This window comes from Mesoplodon densirostris, chromosome 13 (assembly GCF_025265405.1).
Source record: "Mesoplodon densirostris isolate mMesDen1 chromosome 13, mMesDen1 primary haplotype, whole genome shotgun sequence".
Lineage (NCBI taxonomy): Eukaryota > Metazoa > Chordata > Mammalia > Artiodactyla > Ziphiidae > Mesoplodon > Mesoplodon densirostris.
This window is the reverse complement of record NC_082673.1, coordinates 2,914,630-2,929,520: the sequence shown is the minus strand read 5'-3', so window position 1 is coordinate 2,929,520 and position 14,891 is coordinate 2,914,630. Positions and strand designations below refer to the sequence as shown.

Genomic DNA, 14,891 nt, shown 5'->3' with positions numbered 1-14,891 from the left:
TCATGCATTCCCATATATGAAGTTCATGCATTCCCATATATGAACCTATATTTTTAATTGTGTTACATATCTTCTGGTAACTTGCACTGAGGATTTATTACTGTGGAAAGGGAAAATAAGCTGGAAAATTGTTCTAGAATCCAGTGTCCATTGTACAGATTTGGGGGGATTCACAGTTCCCCACTTTATTGTACTCTCTCCCGAAACCTGAAAGGTCAGTGAATTTGACTTCTAAACAGACCTCCAGCAGTGAGACTACCATTAGCTTTATTGACTGTTGTTTTCCTCCATCACTTTTTGAATAAAATTTCAGCTATATGTTGTCATCAAAGGGAGTACCGTTTCCAATTAGAATTCAAGTTTCTAAATGGAAACATTTTTCAAATAGGTAACCAAAAATTTCAGGTAAAAGTACAGATCCTTTAAAGATGTTTTAATAAAATCAAAACTGCAGATTTGAAATATGGAGCTGAAAGGTGTTTGGCTCATCGGTTATGTCCCCTGGAGGACTCTGAATGTTTAAAGCAACAGTTTGATTGAATAGAACAATAAATGCAGGGCTGAGTGTGCTTTTTCCCTTTCTTTCTCATCTACTAGAAAAATATAGATAATAGAGCTCATTTATTTCCTTAACATTTCAGAGCTCCACAGATGGGAAAACACAACCCAGTGGAAATTATTTCTGGCAACCTTGAGAAGATATGTTAGCATTTTGTGGCATTTCTTTCAGTGACATGTAAAGCCTGGCTTTCCCTCATTGCAGTGTCACAGTGAAGTGTCACAATAAAGCCAAAATAGTGTGCCCTCAGGGAAAATGCGGGAAAGGGACCATTTTCCATGCACACACAAAGGGTAATATTTATTATAAAGCCTTCTATTTTAGCTCCAAATGCTGCCTGGGCCATAGCTACTTTGCAGTGGAGAAATGCACAGAAAGGGAGATTTCAAGCAAATGTTATGTATAAATCTAATGTAATTTATGTGAATGCAAATACCATGTTTAAAAGTAGAATGCTTTTATGGACACACAAGCTTGGAGAGTCTGTGCAGGTGATGCTCAGCCTGGTTTTGGTGGAGTCCGAGGTGCAGAGAGTCAGAACCAGGAGTCCGAACAGCCCTGTCTTGACCTATTTTTGTCACTCGCAGGACAGATGTCACCTTCTTTACCTACGACATGTGATAACATGGGAATTATTATCCCCCTTTGTTGGCTAAGGAATTTAGTGTTCCAAAAGATTGAATTATTCATTGCAGATGACACAGCCAATATTATGTAGGGAACTTCATACACAGTGTAAAATACAATAATTTATTTGAAGCTAAATTTGTTTTTTTGTTTGTTTCTTTTTTCCATTTTTTAAATTTATTTTTTTATACAGTAGATTCTTATTAGTCGTCTAGTTTATACATATTAGTGTTTATATGCACTTTCGATAAAACCTCAACATCCTTTCCATCCTTCCTTCCACAAGTTATTATTTGGGCCCAAATACTGAATTTGATTTTTATTATCATTAATGTCTTCTCATCACGTTCGTCCTACTGCTCCCAACTCTGGACATGTTGGGGGGCAGGGCGGTGTCTTCACCATGTTTTGCAGCATTTTTCTTTGCTGCAGCTCAGCATCATCTCCCGATCTAATGAGTGTCCCGAATCATCAGGAATAGCCCTGTGGTAGGCAGGTTCCTCCAGCTGGAGCGGTGGCTGGTTTATTTGGGTCCTACTCCACCCAGTTGTCAAAGGCAGATGGAAATCACCCAGGTTCCTTGTTCTGATTTGGCAACAGGTAGGAGAGCATGAGCTTTGGGGACCAGCAGACCAGACTCAAATATCAGCCCCACCCATTACGGGTCACGTGACTTGGGGAATGTTCCTTGTCTTTCTATGTACACTTGGATAATAATATTAGCAAGACGAAATCTCTAAGGATCTTACCGGAAGTACACATTCAGCCTCATCCATCACCCCAGCCACCAAAGAAAGGAATGGCGTTTGTCTGACCGACCAAGCCCACCAGCCCGGACCTCTTTGATCAGTGTTTCCTGGCGCTGACAAAACTTTGTTTGAATAAACTTTCTCAGCCCTTTTCCCAGTGCCCATGCTATGCCAACATTAGTGTTTAGAATCCACTTTCTTTCCCCGCTTTAATAGCTGAATGTCATTTGCCAGGAGCCTCTCCTTTTCTATAAATCTTCTTGGTTGGGATAATGGTTAGTGGCCTCACTTGTGTATCTTCTGAGCATCCTGGATGGAAGCTCACTTGATTTAGAAGACTTTGGTTTAGGGGCCTTGAACTCTCTGCACATTCCTGGGAACTTTGCCCTCCTGCCCCTCCCCCTTCAGAGGTCTTCCCCCAGACAGAGTAGGCTCCCGCACGGGGGGTCTGCTTCTCTGCACTTTGCTCCCCTGACACGGGACACGCATGTTGTAGACTGTTCTCTTTGGCAGGCCAGGCTCGGGCCATGCAGGCCTGCACTTTCCGGTGTCCTCACAAAGGCATGCGCTCTCCTGCCCACCTACTGAGATGCTCTTCCTCTCCACCGTCTGTGCGTGGTCACTTTATTATTTATTTTTAAAGATTTTTTTGATGTGGACCATTTTTGAAGTCTTTATTGAATTTGTTACAGTATTGCTTCTGTTTTATGTTTTGGTTTTTTGGCCACGAGGCATGTGGGATCTTAGCTCCCCGACCAGGGATCGAACCTGCACCCCCTGCATTGGAAGGAGAAGTCTTAACCACTCGCCAGGGGAGTATCCATGGTCACTTTAAATTTGGGCTCATCAGAGAAATTTTGCCAAAGCACATTAGCTTATTTAGGAAACTCACTGTTCTCTTCCTTATTGGGATCATCTTCAGCTCTCAATGTTTAATCTTTTGTGAGAGATTTCTAACCCTCTTGGATTATCTCTCCTTCCAGAATCTCTTTCTTTCCCAGAAGGAAGAGCACTTTTTTCTCTTCTGAAGTTTTAAAACCTACTCCTCCAAATTCAAGAACTCATGTGTGATGCTAATTAAATAATTTTCACGAATGGGCCACCACTGGTGTTTCTCTGCATTGATGCTTCAAAACAATTTAAGTTCTTGTCTTAGTAATAATGCTGAATATTCAGTTTTCTTTTAGCGATGGAGTAATATCTCGTTACTCTGAGTCCAGATTCTCTGCTCCGGATCTTTTTATCTTAAGTTTGCATTTTCCTTCAAAGAGCGTTTAATAAATATATGTCAGAGACTCACTGTTGGCTAAACCCTCTGGTCTTCCTGGGTCTTGCCAAGAGAATGTTTGTCTTAGCTTCAGCACATAGAGTGAGCTGCGTTAATGCCAAGTGAGCTATATGTAGGAAATCTGTTTTGAAAGGGCCATCCTCAGGAGGACTTCCAAATAAAACTGTACGAGAACAGGAGTAAGGATCAACTGTGGTCCATTTTTGTGAAATCCAATCTTATTTCTCCTCCTTTTATTTGTTTGTTCTGTGTGCCAAATGGGTAAGAACCAAACGGCAGAGTGCCATGAGCATCTTTCCACTTTTTTCTGGGACTGGAGATGGGCTGATCAGATGTTCACAGCTTGTCCCCCACTTAATGCCCTGTCTTTCAAGTCAAAGCCCGGGATATGGCATCTCAAGGTTGACATGCAACTGTGGCAGAGATAAGCAGTTTCAGTAGCAAACAACTCTGAAAAACCTTGTGATTTATCCATACTGGACACGTTTTCTTGTAGCTGGTGGTATATTTTTCACATTAGCTCTTTCTTGGGATTAACAAACCAGTGCAAATCTTGTTTCATCCCTCCCTGGGTATTTAGTGGAGTGCCAGGCAAAGCACAGATTAACGTATGCTTACACAGGATTAAGGATGATTTTTTTTTTTTTTTAGCTCTTCTGATCGGCAGTAAAATAGACTCTACACAGTTCAGTGAATTCAACGGATGGGCTGTTTTTGTTAATGCCCACAACTAACCCCAAACCTTGCGTCCCAGGTTTCTTTGGTCGCGCTTGGTGATGATGGTCAAAGGGCGGACAGCCGGGAACTCTCTCACCATGTTCTTAATCCGTCTCCGTTACTGCAGTGCTGCGCACGACTGCCCCACGGCCAAGAAGAGGAGAGCCGGGGAGCAGGCTTTGGGGGTGCCGGTCAACAAGAGAAAGTCCCTGCTCATGAAGCCCCGACACTACAGCCCCAGCGTGGACCGTGAGGAGGGACGGGCTGAGCGGACGGCGGAGGCACTGGGACAGGACGGCCCCCCGGAGACCCACCATCACCCCGGCGCAGGTAGCGAGGAGGAGTGGCCCCAGCTTTACTTCCTCCCCGCACACAGACCCAGGCCCACCTCAGGGGAACATGCCATTTGTATGGTGGGAAAAGCAAATCCCAGCGTGAGAGCAAAACCAGACATTGGTTTCCCTCAGCATCCACTAGTGAGGACCGGTTTTCCTTCTATAACTGGGGCGGGGGGGGGTCTAAGCACAAGCCACAGAGCACAGAGCATCCTTGGCCCCAGGCACGGGTTTGGACTGTGCCTCTTTCCGAAGAAAATAAAAGCGACTAAGCCCCAGAGTTGAAGAGGACCTTGACTCCCTAGTGGGGTGGATGTCTAGTCCCTGAAAGATAAAACCCCTGCCAAGTAAGCTTTAAGACATTTCTGATATGACGTATGAGACGCAGTCTCTATTTTGAAATTTTATTTTGTTAATTTTTTATTGAAGTACGGTCGATTTATAATATTATATTTGTTTCAGGTGTACAGCATAGTGATTCAGTATTTTTACAGATTATACACCATTAAAAGTTATGACACGATAATAGGTATTATTCCCTGTGCTGTACAGTATATCCTTGTTGCTTATCTGTTTTACACGTAATAGTTTGTGTCTCTTAATCCCCTGCCCCTAATTATTTTTTGAAACTTTAGGATGTGCTTCTCCGCAGTTCACGGTCACCCCCACTAGACCCTGGTTGTCCCAGTGCCTCCAGGACCTGGACCATCCCAGACCACTTTGTGCCTGAGGCTAAAATCGAAGGACATGCAAAATGTCTCAAAAGCTTATTTTAGAAAATACATGGAAATCTAAAGCTTGACCTTTTAGAAGATGAAACTAGATGTGTGTATGTTTTATTACATACACATTTTTTTCTGAATGTGAGTTTTTAAGGAATCAAAATATACAAAATAAGTTGTTACTTGAAAAGAAGTATAAATTATACAAACCAAAGGCAACGAGCTTCTTAGATCATAAATATCTATTGCATATAGTATGGTAGTAATTGCAGTAGGTGTTAATAGAAAAGATATAAAAGCATATTGACTGAGTGAGCACAGATCTCAGATCACAATCAGATCTCCAGTAATCTCGGCTTACAAGTAATTGGAGATTCTGTAGTTAAAACAGTTGTATTCTGACTTGCTAGTGTTTGACTGAATTTTCTGGCTTTTGTATATTTAACATATGGCTTAAAGCCTCATGGCTCATCTGTAAATTATAATCATCCTTGACTTTTTTGTTTGTTTCCTTGAGCTGGTCAGTTTTTTGTTGTTGTTGATTCACGAAAACTGTAGGTTGAATCTAGTACTAGGGAAAGTCCTTGAGTCAGTATGGTTAGGTATATATAATTCATCTCGCTGACATTAATTTACCAAGTATTTAAGAAAATGGGCATCTTTACACCAACACATTTTGCAGGTACCCTGAGGACCAGGAGTGTACCTGCCCACCAGCTTTTGTAGCTGAATGATCATTGTAGATGCTTGATAGTAACCAGGAAAATATACTGTCAAATATTCTCAGTTAAATATTCACTTACAAGCCCTGATGGACTTCTATCTGCAGCTTCACAAATGTTCACTCTTTAGTATTAGAGCCACTACTAATCATAATGAATATGCTAAAATTACAGCCGTAGTGGCTATTATTTTTGAATTCTTAATATATTCTGAGCACATAAATCATATCACTTAATCCACCCAACAATGACGTGAGTGTGTATTATTACGGCCACAATTTTACAAATGAGACCATCGAGGACAAAGGGATTTAACGCTAAAGGTAATGCAGCTTGTAGGCGTTGGAAATAAGATAATCAGGAAACAATTGAAGGACAAAAGCAGAATAGCTGTTTCCCAGCTAACTGTGCTCCATAGTCCAGCCCTTCCCATGCTCTGACCACCTCTGGAAGGCAAGATGGGCAAAGTCCCTATGAGGTCAAATTATGAAGTCACATTTCCAGAAATGACAGGTCACAGATGCTTCTCTTCCTGGTCGAGAGAGGAAAAGTCTAAGTTGCCTTCAGCCCTCTGAGCAAGCGACCCCCAGCCCCCGGAAGGCAAGAGAGCTGAGTTTGCGCCCAAGCCCAGCATAAGGGGTTTCATCTACCATCTCGGTCACTCCAGGCGCCCCAAGGTCTTCACCTGACCAGGTGTGTGCCCAATTTTGTCTTAAGCAGGCAGTTCAGTTGATGAGAGAGGGTTAGGCTCACGAAGGCTGAGGTCATGTGCTTGAATCCCTTTAATGGCAAACTTGTGCCCTATGCCCTCCCCTGGCTTTCTTTCAAAGAGCTGCAGGTGGGCGTTAAGGATGATAGAAGAATATTTGGACAAAACCATATGCAGATGCACGTTTTTCACTGGGCCAAACAGCAGATGACCTTGCATCTCAGGATGCAGGACGCACTCGTGTGCTCCCAGCGCAGACGAGGGAAAGAAGTGGGGTGAGCCAGTGTGTGGGATCCTCCCGGGTTGTGAGCACGTGGTCGTGATTCCAGGAAACCCGTCACACCTGTGGAGGCTCTGGGAGCTGGGATGATACTTTGAATATGTTATCTCTCAACAAACAGCAAATAAAGGATAAGCCACTCCCATTCTAAAACTTTGAAAGACGAATTCATCTTTTAGGGCTTTTATTCCCAGCAAAATTGACATACTCAGGAGGCCTGGAAAACTAATTTACCCGTAAAAGTCACTTAGATAGTTACAGAAACAGAACTAAAATCTGAAATCCAGTTGTACTAAAGGAATCAAACTCAAAACATGTGATTTTCAGAGGATTTCTTTTGTTTAAGTTGTTTTGATGCAGAACAGTTGATACCTATGGAGAATCCGCTAGCAGGTAACTTCAGGATTACCAGACCCCTCAGAGGAGAGACTTTGGTTTAAAGCTAATCAACAAATGTGAGCTTTTACATATCAGGCCAAAATGAAGTTTATTTATTTATTTATTTGCTCTGTGAGGAAAGTGTTGTCCTGCTCCAGCCCCAGAAGTGCACCTGAGGAATTTTCTACCCCACTTTGCTGTGAGATGCACTTTGTTAGTTTTTGTTTGTTGTTGTGTTTGTCTTTATGTGTTTTTCTTTTTACTTTAAGGATTGTTGCTTTTCATTACAAGTTACCTGACAAGTGTATTCTGGTATTTTCCTATAAATTCACTCTTGAAAGTATCCAAATGTGGGACAATAGTAGGCACCTGGCCGTGGGTCTGGGTCTCAGCCCCGCCACTGGCTGGTTGTGTGAACTTGAGCAAGCCCTTGACTCTTTAGAACCCTGGTTTCCCACCTGTAACAGGGAGTCGAAAGTACTTTTCTTGTAGCTGTTGTGAGGATTAAATGAAATGAGTAACTGAACACCATGCCAGGAACATACCAGTTCATTGTCTTAGCATGTCACAGGGTCATCCAGTCATTGGGACATCAGATCATCCTCGTTTTAAAGATGAGGACCCAGGACTCGGGAGACATCAGCCTGCCCCAGGCCATACAGGCAGATGGTGCTGGGCCAACCACACGACCCCAGTCTCTGGACCTCAGACCCGGGAGGTCTCCCTCCACGCCGCGCACGGACCCTCCCATCCCCAAGGCAGTTGGCGAGCATAGCGAGTGTGACGTGGGTGATGGTGAACTGGGCTGGGTCCTCTTTACACTTGGACTGTGACCTTCCACAGCGGGCATGGTCACCACTTACTCTGAATGAAAAACGGGCCGCACCTCATCTAGGCGGAAGCTCCCATGTCTCCTCTGCCATCACTGAGTCTACCATAGTAACAGGGAAGGGAGAAGCAGCCATCCTTCTCCGCATACCTGTTGGGTGGCACCTGCTTTCCTGTGAGGGTGAGACTCAGAAAGAGTGAGGAACCCATCAGAGTTGGCACAGAGACACACGCCAGGCCCAGAATCAAACGAGGTCCCTAACGCAGGGCTCTTTGGGTTATGTCAGTGACAAAAGCACAAAACAGACCACCGGGCCACCCCAGAAAACAAAAACACACAAGCACAGAAAACGTAGGCAGCCTGTTACAAAGCTGGGGGGAGGGGGCGCCCCGTCGCAGATCTGTCTGCTCGAAAGTGAGCTCAACTTCTCTCTTTGTGACAATGACCGTGACGGCAGAGGGGGGTGGGCACGTGGGAAGCTGGTCTGCAGGTTTGCAGGGCGCCCCTGGAAACCCCGCGGGCGACGCACGAAGGCACCTCCACCAGCAGGGCTCCTCTCTTGCTGAAGAACAATTAATAAATATTTTCTTTTAGCATATAACCAACAGTTGAACCAAACAATTATGTAAACTGGAAATGACCCAAAACGCTCGCCTTGGCAGCGGCTCGGTGACACGCATCGTCGGGCACACGTGCATTGCGGTCACCCCCGCCTCTCTGGTGATCTGCACTTAATAGGAATATTTTAAACTATGTAGCTAAGCAACAGAGGTAATTGTTGCTTTCTAGAGCTTTTGTTAGCACTCTCACACAGCCCAAATATGCATAATTAGGTGTAATGTCTATAAATCATTATTGTACACATGTGGGTAGTTAAGTGGAGTTGAGAGAATAGTTCAATGAATTGAGCATATTCACTGAAAATGCTTTTTATTTGTTTTCTGTAGTTCATAATATTCTAAAATTATCATAACCCTTTACACTTTCTCTTAACAGCCAACTGTGATATTGAGAAAAACTTCATTTGCATTTTAGACTATGTTTAATATATTATTTAAACCTGGAGTTCCTCTGATATGAATTCAGGAGAGGATGCACCATCCGTTCAAATATTATGTGCTGGTTTCGCCAGCCTCTTTTCTAGGAAGTAAAATGTTAAAATTTTCAGTTTATGTTGAATAGATCCCAACAAAAGACTGCACTCTATAATCAGCATCATTTAAAGGGGCTAGTGTTGTGACTGAATTCTTCCCTTCATCCAAAAATGCTTTTAGTTACTATGGCAATATTTACTTGATCCTGGCAGTCCAGTGTTGATTTAGGCAGATAATTACCAGAAAGGAAGATGATGGAGATGCATTTTTGAGTGTCCTTGTCAGACACAATGTTTATAAAAAATTAAACGAGACCCAAAAAAGGCACATTGTCTTCCGCACAGACACCCTCTCCCGCAGCCCTTACACAGGACGGCTGTGCTTTCCTTTCCTCCCAAGATGTTTAGTAACACAGAATGCACTTCACCTGGTGTCTTTAACCGTCTTTAAGGGGGCTTATTATTTTGTGTTCCCGTCTGCCACCCTGCCTTTAGAGACACAGCTTCTTCTTCTTTTTGTTTTGTCTTAGTGACTGCCAGGGACCACTGCCTGGTTATCTGGTGCATTTCACAGCCTGGCGATCGCTGGGCGCCGAGCTCCCTGGACCCCGCCATGTGCGCGGCCAGGGCTGGGGCACTGGCGAATCTGCACCTCAGGTGGTGTGTTTGCACCGGGACAGGCTTGGGGAGGATGACTGTACATATCAATATATACACACACACAATCTGTCACCCCGACTGGGCCACTGCCAAGAGGGAAGGGGGTGACACGGACAGCTGCTCTGGGACAATGGACACCCCATGGACAGACTGGCGCTTGGGGGGTGGGCGCTCTTCTCAGCCCCAGGCCTTCTTCACCATCAGGAGTGAGAACAACTGGTTAACATTCAGCACCCTCCAACCGTCCCCACTCCTGACTCATCTCCTTTTTACACAAGTGCATGCAGGTACCAGGCCAGAAACTGAGCTACTATTCAAGATATTATTCCATCCTGTTCATTCTCCCACTTACTTGTGTCCCCCTCGGCATGGCATTTGCGTGTGACAGTTATGACAGTGATCAGGGAGTCTCGAGAACCTCAGGCTCCTTTTAGTTTTCATCTCATGTAGATGTGTTGTGTAGTTTAGCTAACATTCCATAAAACCTGAAAGTATGTTCGGGACTCTATGGAGGCAGAGAAAACCAACCAAATAAGCTTTGAAAATATATTGCCACACTAGCAGAGAAATTCGAGGAATACTTCCTTTTTATAATGTATAGTAGGACATATGTTTAATTTTCTTCCGGTTGACTGAGATTGGCAAATATATGAGGTACAGTAACATGAATTTCACATTCAGGACTCTGTGATGGTTGAGTATTTATTTCAGCAACTAGACGAGCTTAGCTCTGACATGCTGAAAATTAGAATAGCTTGTCTCTTTAAAGGCAATTCTCAGAATATTAAGGTCTGAGTTTTGTTTTGTTTTGTCAAGAGGGTATATATTTTTCTACCCAATGTTTATATCATTGATGGAGTCCACATAGTCACATTTTGCATGTATTATGTATGTATATGTATATCTATTTATCTATCACTGTAATTTTCCTTAAAATACTTTTTGTTCTTATTTTTCCAAATATTGGCTTTCTTTTTTCCCTAGAAGAAATCATGATAAAACCCATGGAGGAGAAGCTTCATTCAACTGCACAAGAAAATTCCGATGGGAAGGAAGACAGATACAGCCGTTATCAAGAGCTCGTGGTCAAATCGCTAATGCATTTGGGGAAATTTGAAAAAAATGCATCTGTTCAGACCATAAGTGAGAACTTAAATGACAGTGGCATCCAGTCTCTAAAAGCAGAGGGGGATGAAGTGGATGAGTGCTTTATGGGTCATTCCGATGATGGAAAAGACAAAATCGATGATTCCCAGCTGCGGTTCTGCTCCTCCGATGACAATGAAAGTAACTCTGAAAGTGCAGAGAATGGTTGGGACAGCGACTCCAACTTCTCAGAAGAAACCAAACCTCAGAGCGTCCCAAAGTATGTTCTAGTGGATGATAGGAAAGACCTATTGGAAGTTCCTGAAATAAAAACTGAAGGTGACAAGTTTATCTCTTGCGAAAGCACGTGTGATTCGGAAACAGAAAGGAGAGACCCACAGAACGCTCCCGTGGACCCATCGGATGGCCAAGCCCAGCCCTCGTTCCCTGGGAGTAGGGAGGATGATCACAGTCACGGGTGTCCGGCCGCGGGGGTGGAGGAAGCCGCTGCCCTGGAGAAAGCCAAGGGGAACTTGAGTTTGCTGGAGCAGGCGATCGCCCTGCAGGCTGAGCGAGGCTGTGTTTTCCACAGCACCTACAAGGAGCTGGACAGGTTTCTGCTGGAGCATCTCTCGGGGGAGAGGAAGCAAAACAAAGTCATTGACGTGGGCGGAAGACAAGTCTTTACCAATAAACGTAAGACACCGTTTTGCTTCTATTTTATTTAAAATTGCTTTAGAGGTGGGGGTGAAAATGAGTAAGATTTGATTGCTTCTCCCAGATAGCTTTTTGACAGCACAATTTAAAAACCTAATTTATATTTTAAAATTAACAAAATGTTTTTCCTACTCTCTAGATTGTTCTCAGATTAAAGCTTGGTCGGTTTGTAGGGTTTTAACTCACACAAAAAAAGACCATTGCCTGTATTTCTTTTAATATGACTGCTTTAAAAAAGATATTGTACTTGTTAAAAAGTACTACATTGGGTATGTTAGAAGTACATTTGTATTTACTGGATTTTAAATCATTTTATGAATCAAATCAATTCCAGAAATTTAATTTTTCTTTCCCACCCTCTTTCTGGGATCATCTGACTGCTTTTGAGCTTCAAAATAGTGTCAAGCTACTTGTAAGCCAGGCAGGATGCTCTGATCCTTCTTAGGACAAGACTGGATGCTAATGCCTTTATAAGCCTGTGCTTTTACAAGCTCTCTAAGTGAGGGTCCACAAACATCTGGACCGAACTTGAATGAGACAGTCAGTGTGCTCGGAGGAGACCTTAAAACTGATCCTCAGGCTTTGGGAAAACTGTGTTCCGTGTGCCCATAAAGATGCCCCCCACCACTGGGTCTTGCACCAGGTGGGCCTGGTGATGAGGCCTGCAGTTACGTGGAGTTTCCCAAAGGGTGGTCTTTGGCTTGTTAAGATGAGTATTTCCAGGATCTCATCAGACTTACTGCTTCAGAACTTGCTTTTTTAAAATTTTTTAATTTAATTTTTATTTTATGTTAGAGTAGATTGATTTACAATGTAGTGTTAGTTTCAGGCATACAGCAAAGTGGTTCAGTTATACATATACCTATATCCATTCTTTTCCAAATTCTTTTCCCATATAGGTTATTACAGAATACTGAGTAGAGTTCCCTGTGCTATACAGCAGGGCCTTGTTGGTTATCTATTTCATATATGGTAGTGTGCACAGGTTAATCCCAAACTCCTAATTTATCCCTCCCCACCCTTTCCCCTTTGGTAACTGTAAGTTTGTTTTTGAAGTCTGCAAGTCTGTTTCTGTTTTGTAAATAAGTTCATTTGTATCATTTTTTTAGATTCCACATATAAGGGATATCATATGATATTTGTCTTTCTCTGTCTGACTTACTTTACCTAGTATGATAATCTCCAAGTCCATCCATGTTGCTACAAATGGCATTATTTCATCCTTTTTATGGCTGAGTAATATTCCGTTGTATCTATGTACCACATCTTCTTTATCCATTCCTCTGTCGATGGACATTTAAGTTACTTCCATGTCTTGGCTATTGTGAATAGTGCTGAAATGAACATTGGGGTGCATGTATCTTTTTGAATTATGGTTTTCTCCGGATATATGCCCAGGAGTGGGATTGCTGGATCATATGGTAGCCCTATTTTTAGTTTTTTTAGGAACTTCCATACTGTTCTCCATAGTGACTGCACCTGTTTACATTACCACCCACAGTGTAGGAGGGTTCCCTTTTCTCCACACCTTCTCCAGTGTTTATTGTTTGTAGGTTTTTTGATGATGGCCACTCTGACTGGTGTGAGGTGATACCTCATTGTAGTTTTGATTTGCATTTCTCAAATAATTAGCAATGTTGAGCATCTTTTCATGTGCATAACTTGCTTGTTTTTAAAAGCAAGTTCCTGAGGTGATTCTCGGGCACCCTGAAATCGGAGAACCACAGAATTCGGGGAGGAGTATCTTAGAGATAATCAAGGTCATGGACCTAAAGCGCTGACAAGAATAATGCTCTAGTGTGGTTAGATGTCCTGATTGCTGAGATTTATCCAGAAATCAATTGTATATTTTAAGTCCATTTTAGTACTCACCTACAAGTAGTCTTGTCAAATACTGTCTTGCAGCTCGGAGTTGAGAAAAAAAGAATAAAATAATGTCAGTTAGTGAGGAGTAAGACAATAGTTCTGTGCAAACATACTGTAAGGGCTGGGATGGAGACAGAATACTACGGACTAGTATGTGGTCCGGGGCAGGAGGGTGTGTTAGCAGCTCTGAGCACTCCACTCACACCCAACTGGTGGAACCTACCTGTGTGGGTGGGTTTTTTTTTTTTTAATGAACTACAAAATCAGAAAAAAAAGATGAAATTTACTTCAAATTCCAAAACCCCGTCATTTCCAATATACTATATTTCATCCATTCTAAGATGCACAGTTTTCCCATCTTAGCATCTCTGTGAAATTAGAAACATGTGCCATTATTCAGTTTTCAATCGTTTTTCCTTCCTTACTAGCACACAAAATGATGTTTCATCTTGCAACTGATAGTATCTTCAGCCAATGAAATCCAGTCTTTGGAGACACTAATTATTTGTGCCATGGCTTAAAACACTTGACGATACTTTGGTCATTTTTATAGAACTTTTAAAATGTTTTTTTGTTTGCAAAAATTAACAAGGCAATAGAATGTGCACAGTGGAGACTTAGAGAATTGCTAATGGGACTGGATGAGTCCACAGTGTAGCCTGTGTGTAGGGCGAGGTCCTGCCTTGGGATGTAAAGTCCACGCAGGGAGCTCCAGACTAGACCAGGAAGAAACAGGCAAAACAGTGAAGCTGGCTGCAGGGGCCTCCAGGCTTCATCTAGAGGATGTCCAGTTTCACTGTCCTGCTCCCGTCCCTGGTGTGGGAGCGTAAGAGGAGCTTTTTTCTCTTGTGAGTGTTCCATGCTCCTAAGTAAGCACTAATCCCCGTGCACCTTGGGCGTGTGGCTTTGCTCTCAGGGAGAGGACACTAGGATTTCAAAGTACCGTTTCACCCAAGCCTTCCGATGAGTGGGCAATTCTAACAATACCAAGTTTTGCTATCCTGTTGCCACCCAGCAATAGGGAGACTTTGGGTCCCTCTAGTCTAACTAGAGTCGCCGTATAATTTATCCTACAGCCTACGACACTTTCGGGGTGAAGGGGGGCCATGGGAACAACCCCACGAGTCCATCAGGTATGAATAGGACAGCCCCAGGCAAACCACGACGTCAGGTCACCAGAGTATAAGGTCATTTTCATTAAGCAGCATCCAGCAAAGAAAATTAAAGAGGAAGAGCCAGGCCCGAGAGCTCCCCCAGAGCTGCAGCTCCAGCTCGTGTCAGGCACAGGCGCCAGAGAGCATCGTGGGGCATCTTTGCGCCCCGCAGAAGAGGGGCTGGCAGACACAGTGCAGGATGGCCAGTCAGCAGCCCACACCTGGTCAGGTGCCAGCCTGCCTTATCTCCCACACCCTCCCTGGCTTCCCACAGACAGTGTGGCCAAACCTCTCACTGTGGTTTAGAAATGCGCCCTCGCCTGGACCAGATCCAAGGGAGGAAGCCCATCAAAATTCACATCACCTCTCCTTCTTCCCGATTCTCTCCAAGTCGCTCTCA

At 43.4% G+C, this 14,891-nt stretch overlaps 1 protein-coding gene across 1 annotated transcript in view; it reads left to right on the top strand.

Moving 5' to 3' along the window:
* Positions 1-4,038: 4,038 nt before the first annotated feature.
* Positions 4,039-14,891, top strand: part of ST18 (ST18 C2H2C-type zinc finger transcription factor) — a 63,232-nt gene continuing 52,379 nt past the window's right edge. Inside the window, exons 1-3 of the mRNA XM_060116531.1 lie at positions 4,039-4,270; positions 10,653-11,034; positions 11,119-11,450. Coding sequence (XP_059972514.1) covers positions 4,039-4,270; positions 10,653-11,034; positions 11,119-11,450 — 946 coding nt within the window. The remainder of the gene's footprint in view (positions 4,271-10,652; positions 11,035-11,118; positions 11,451-14,891) is intronic.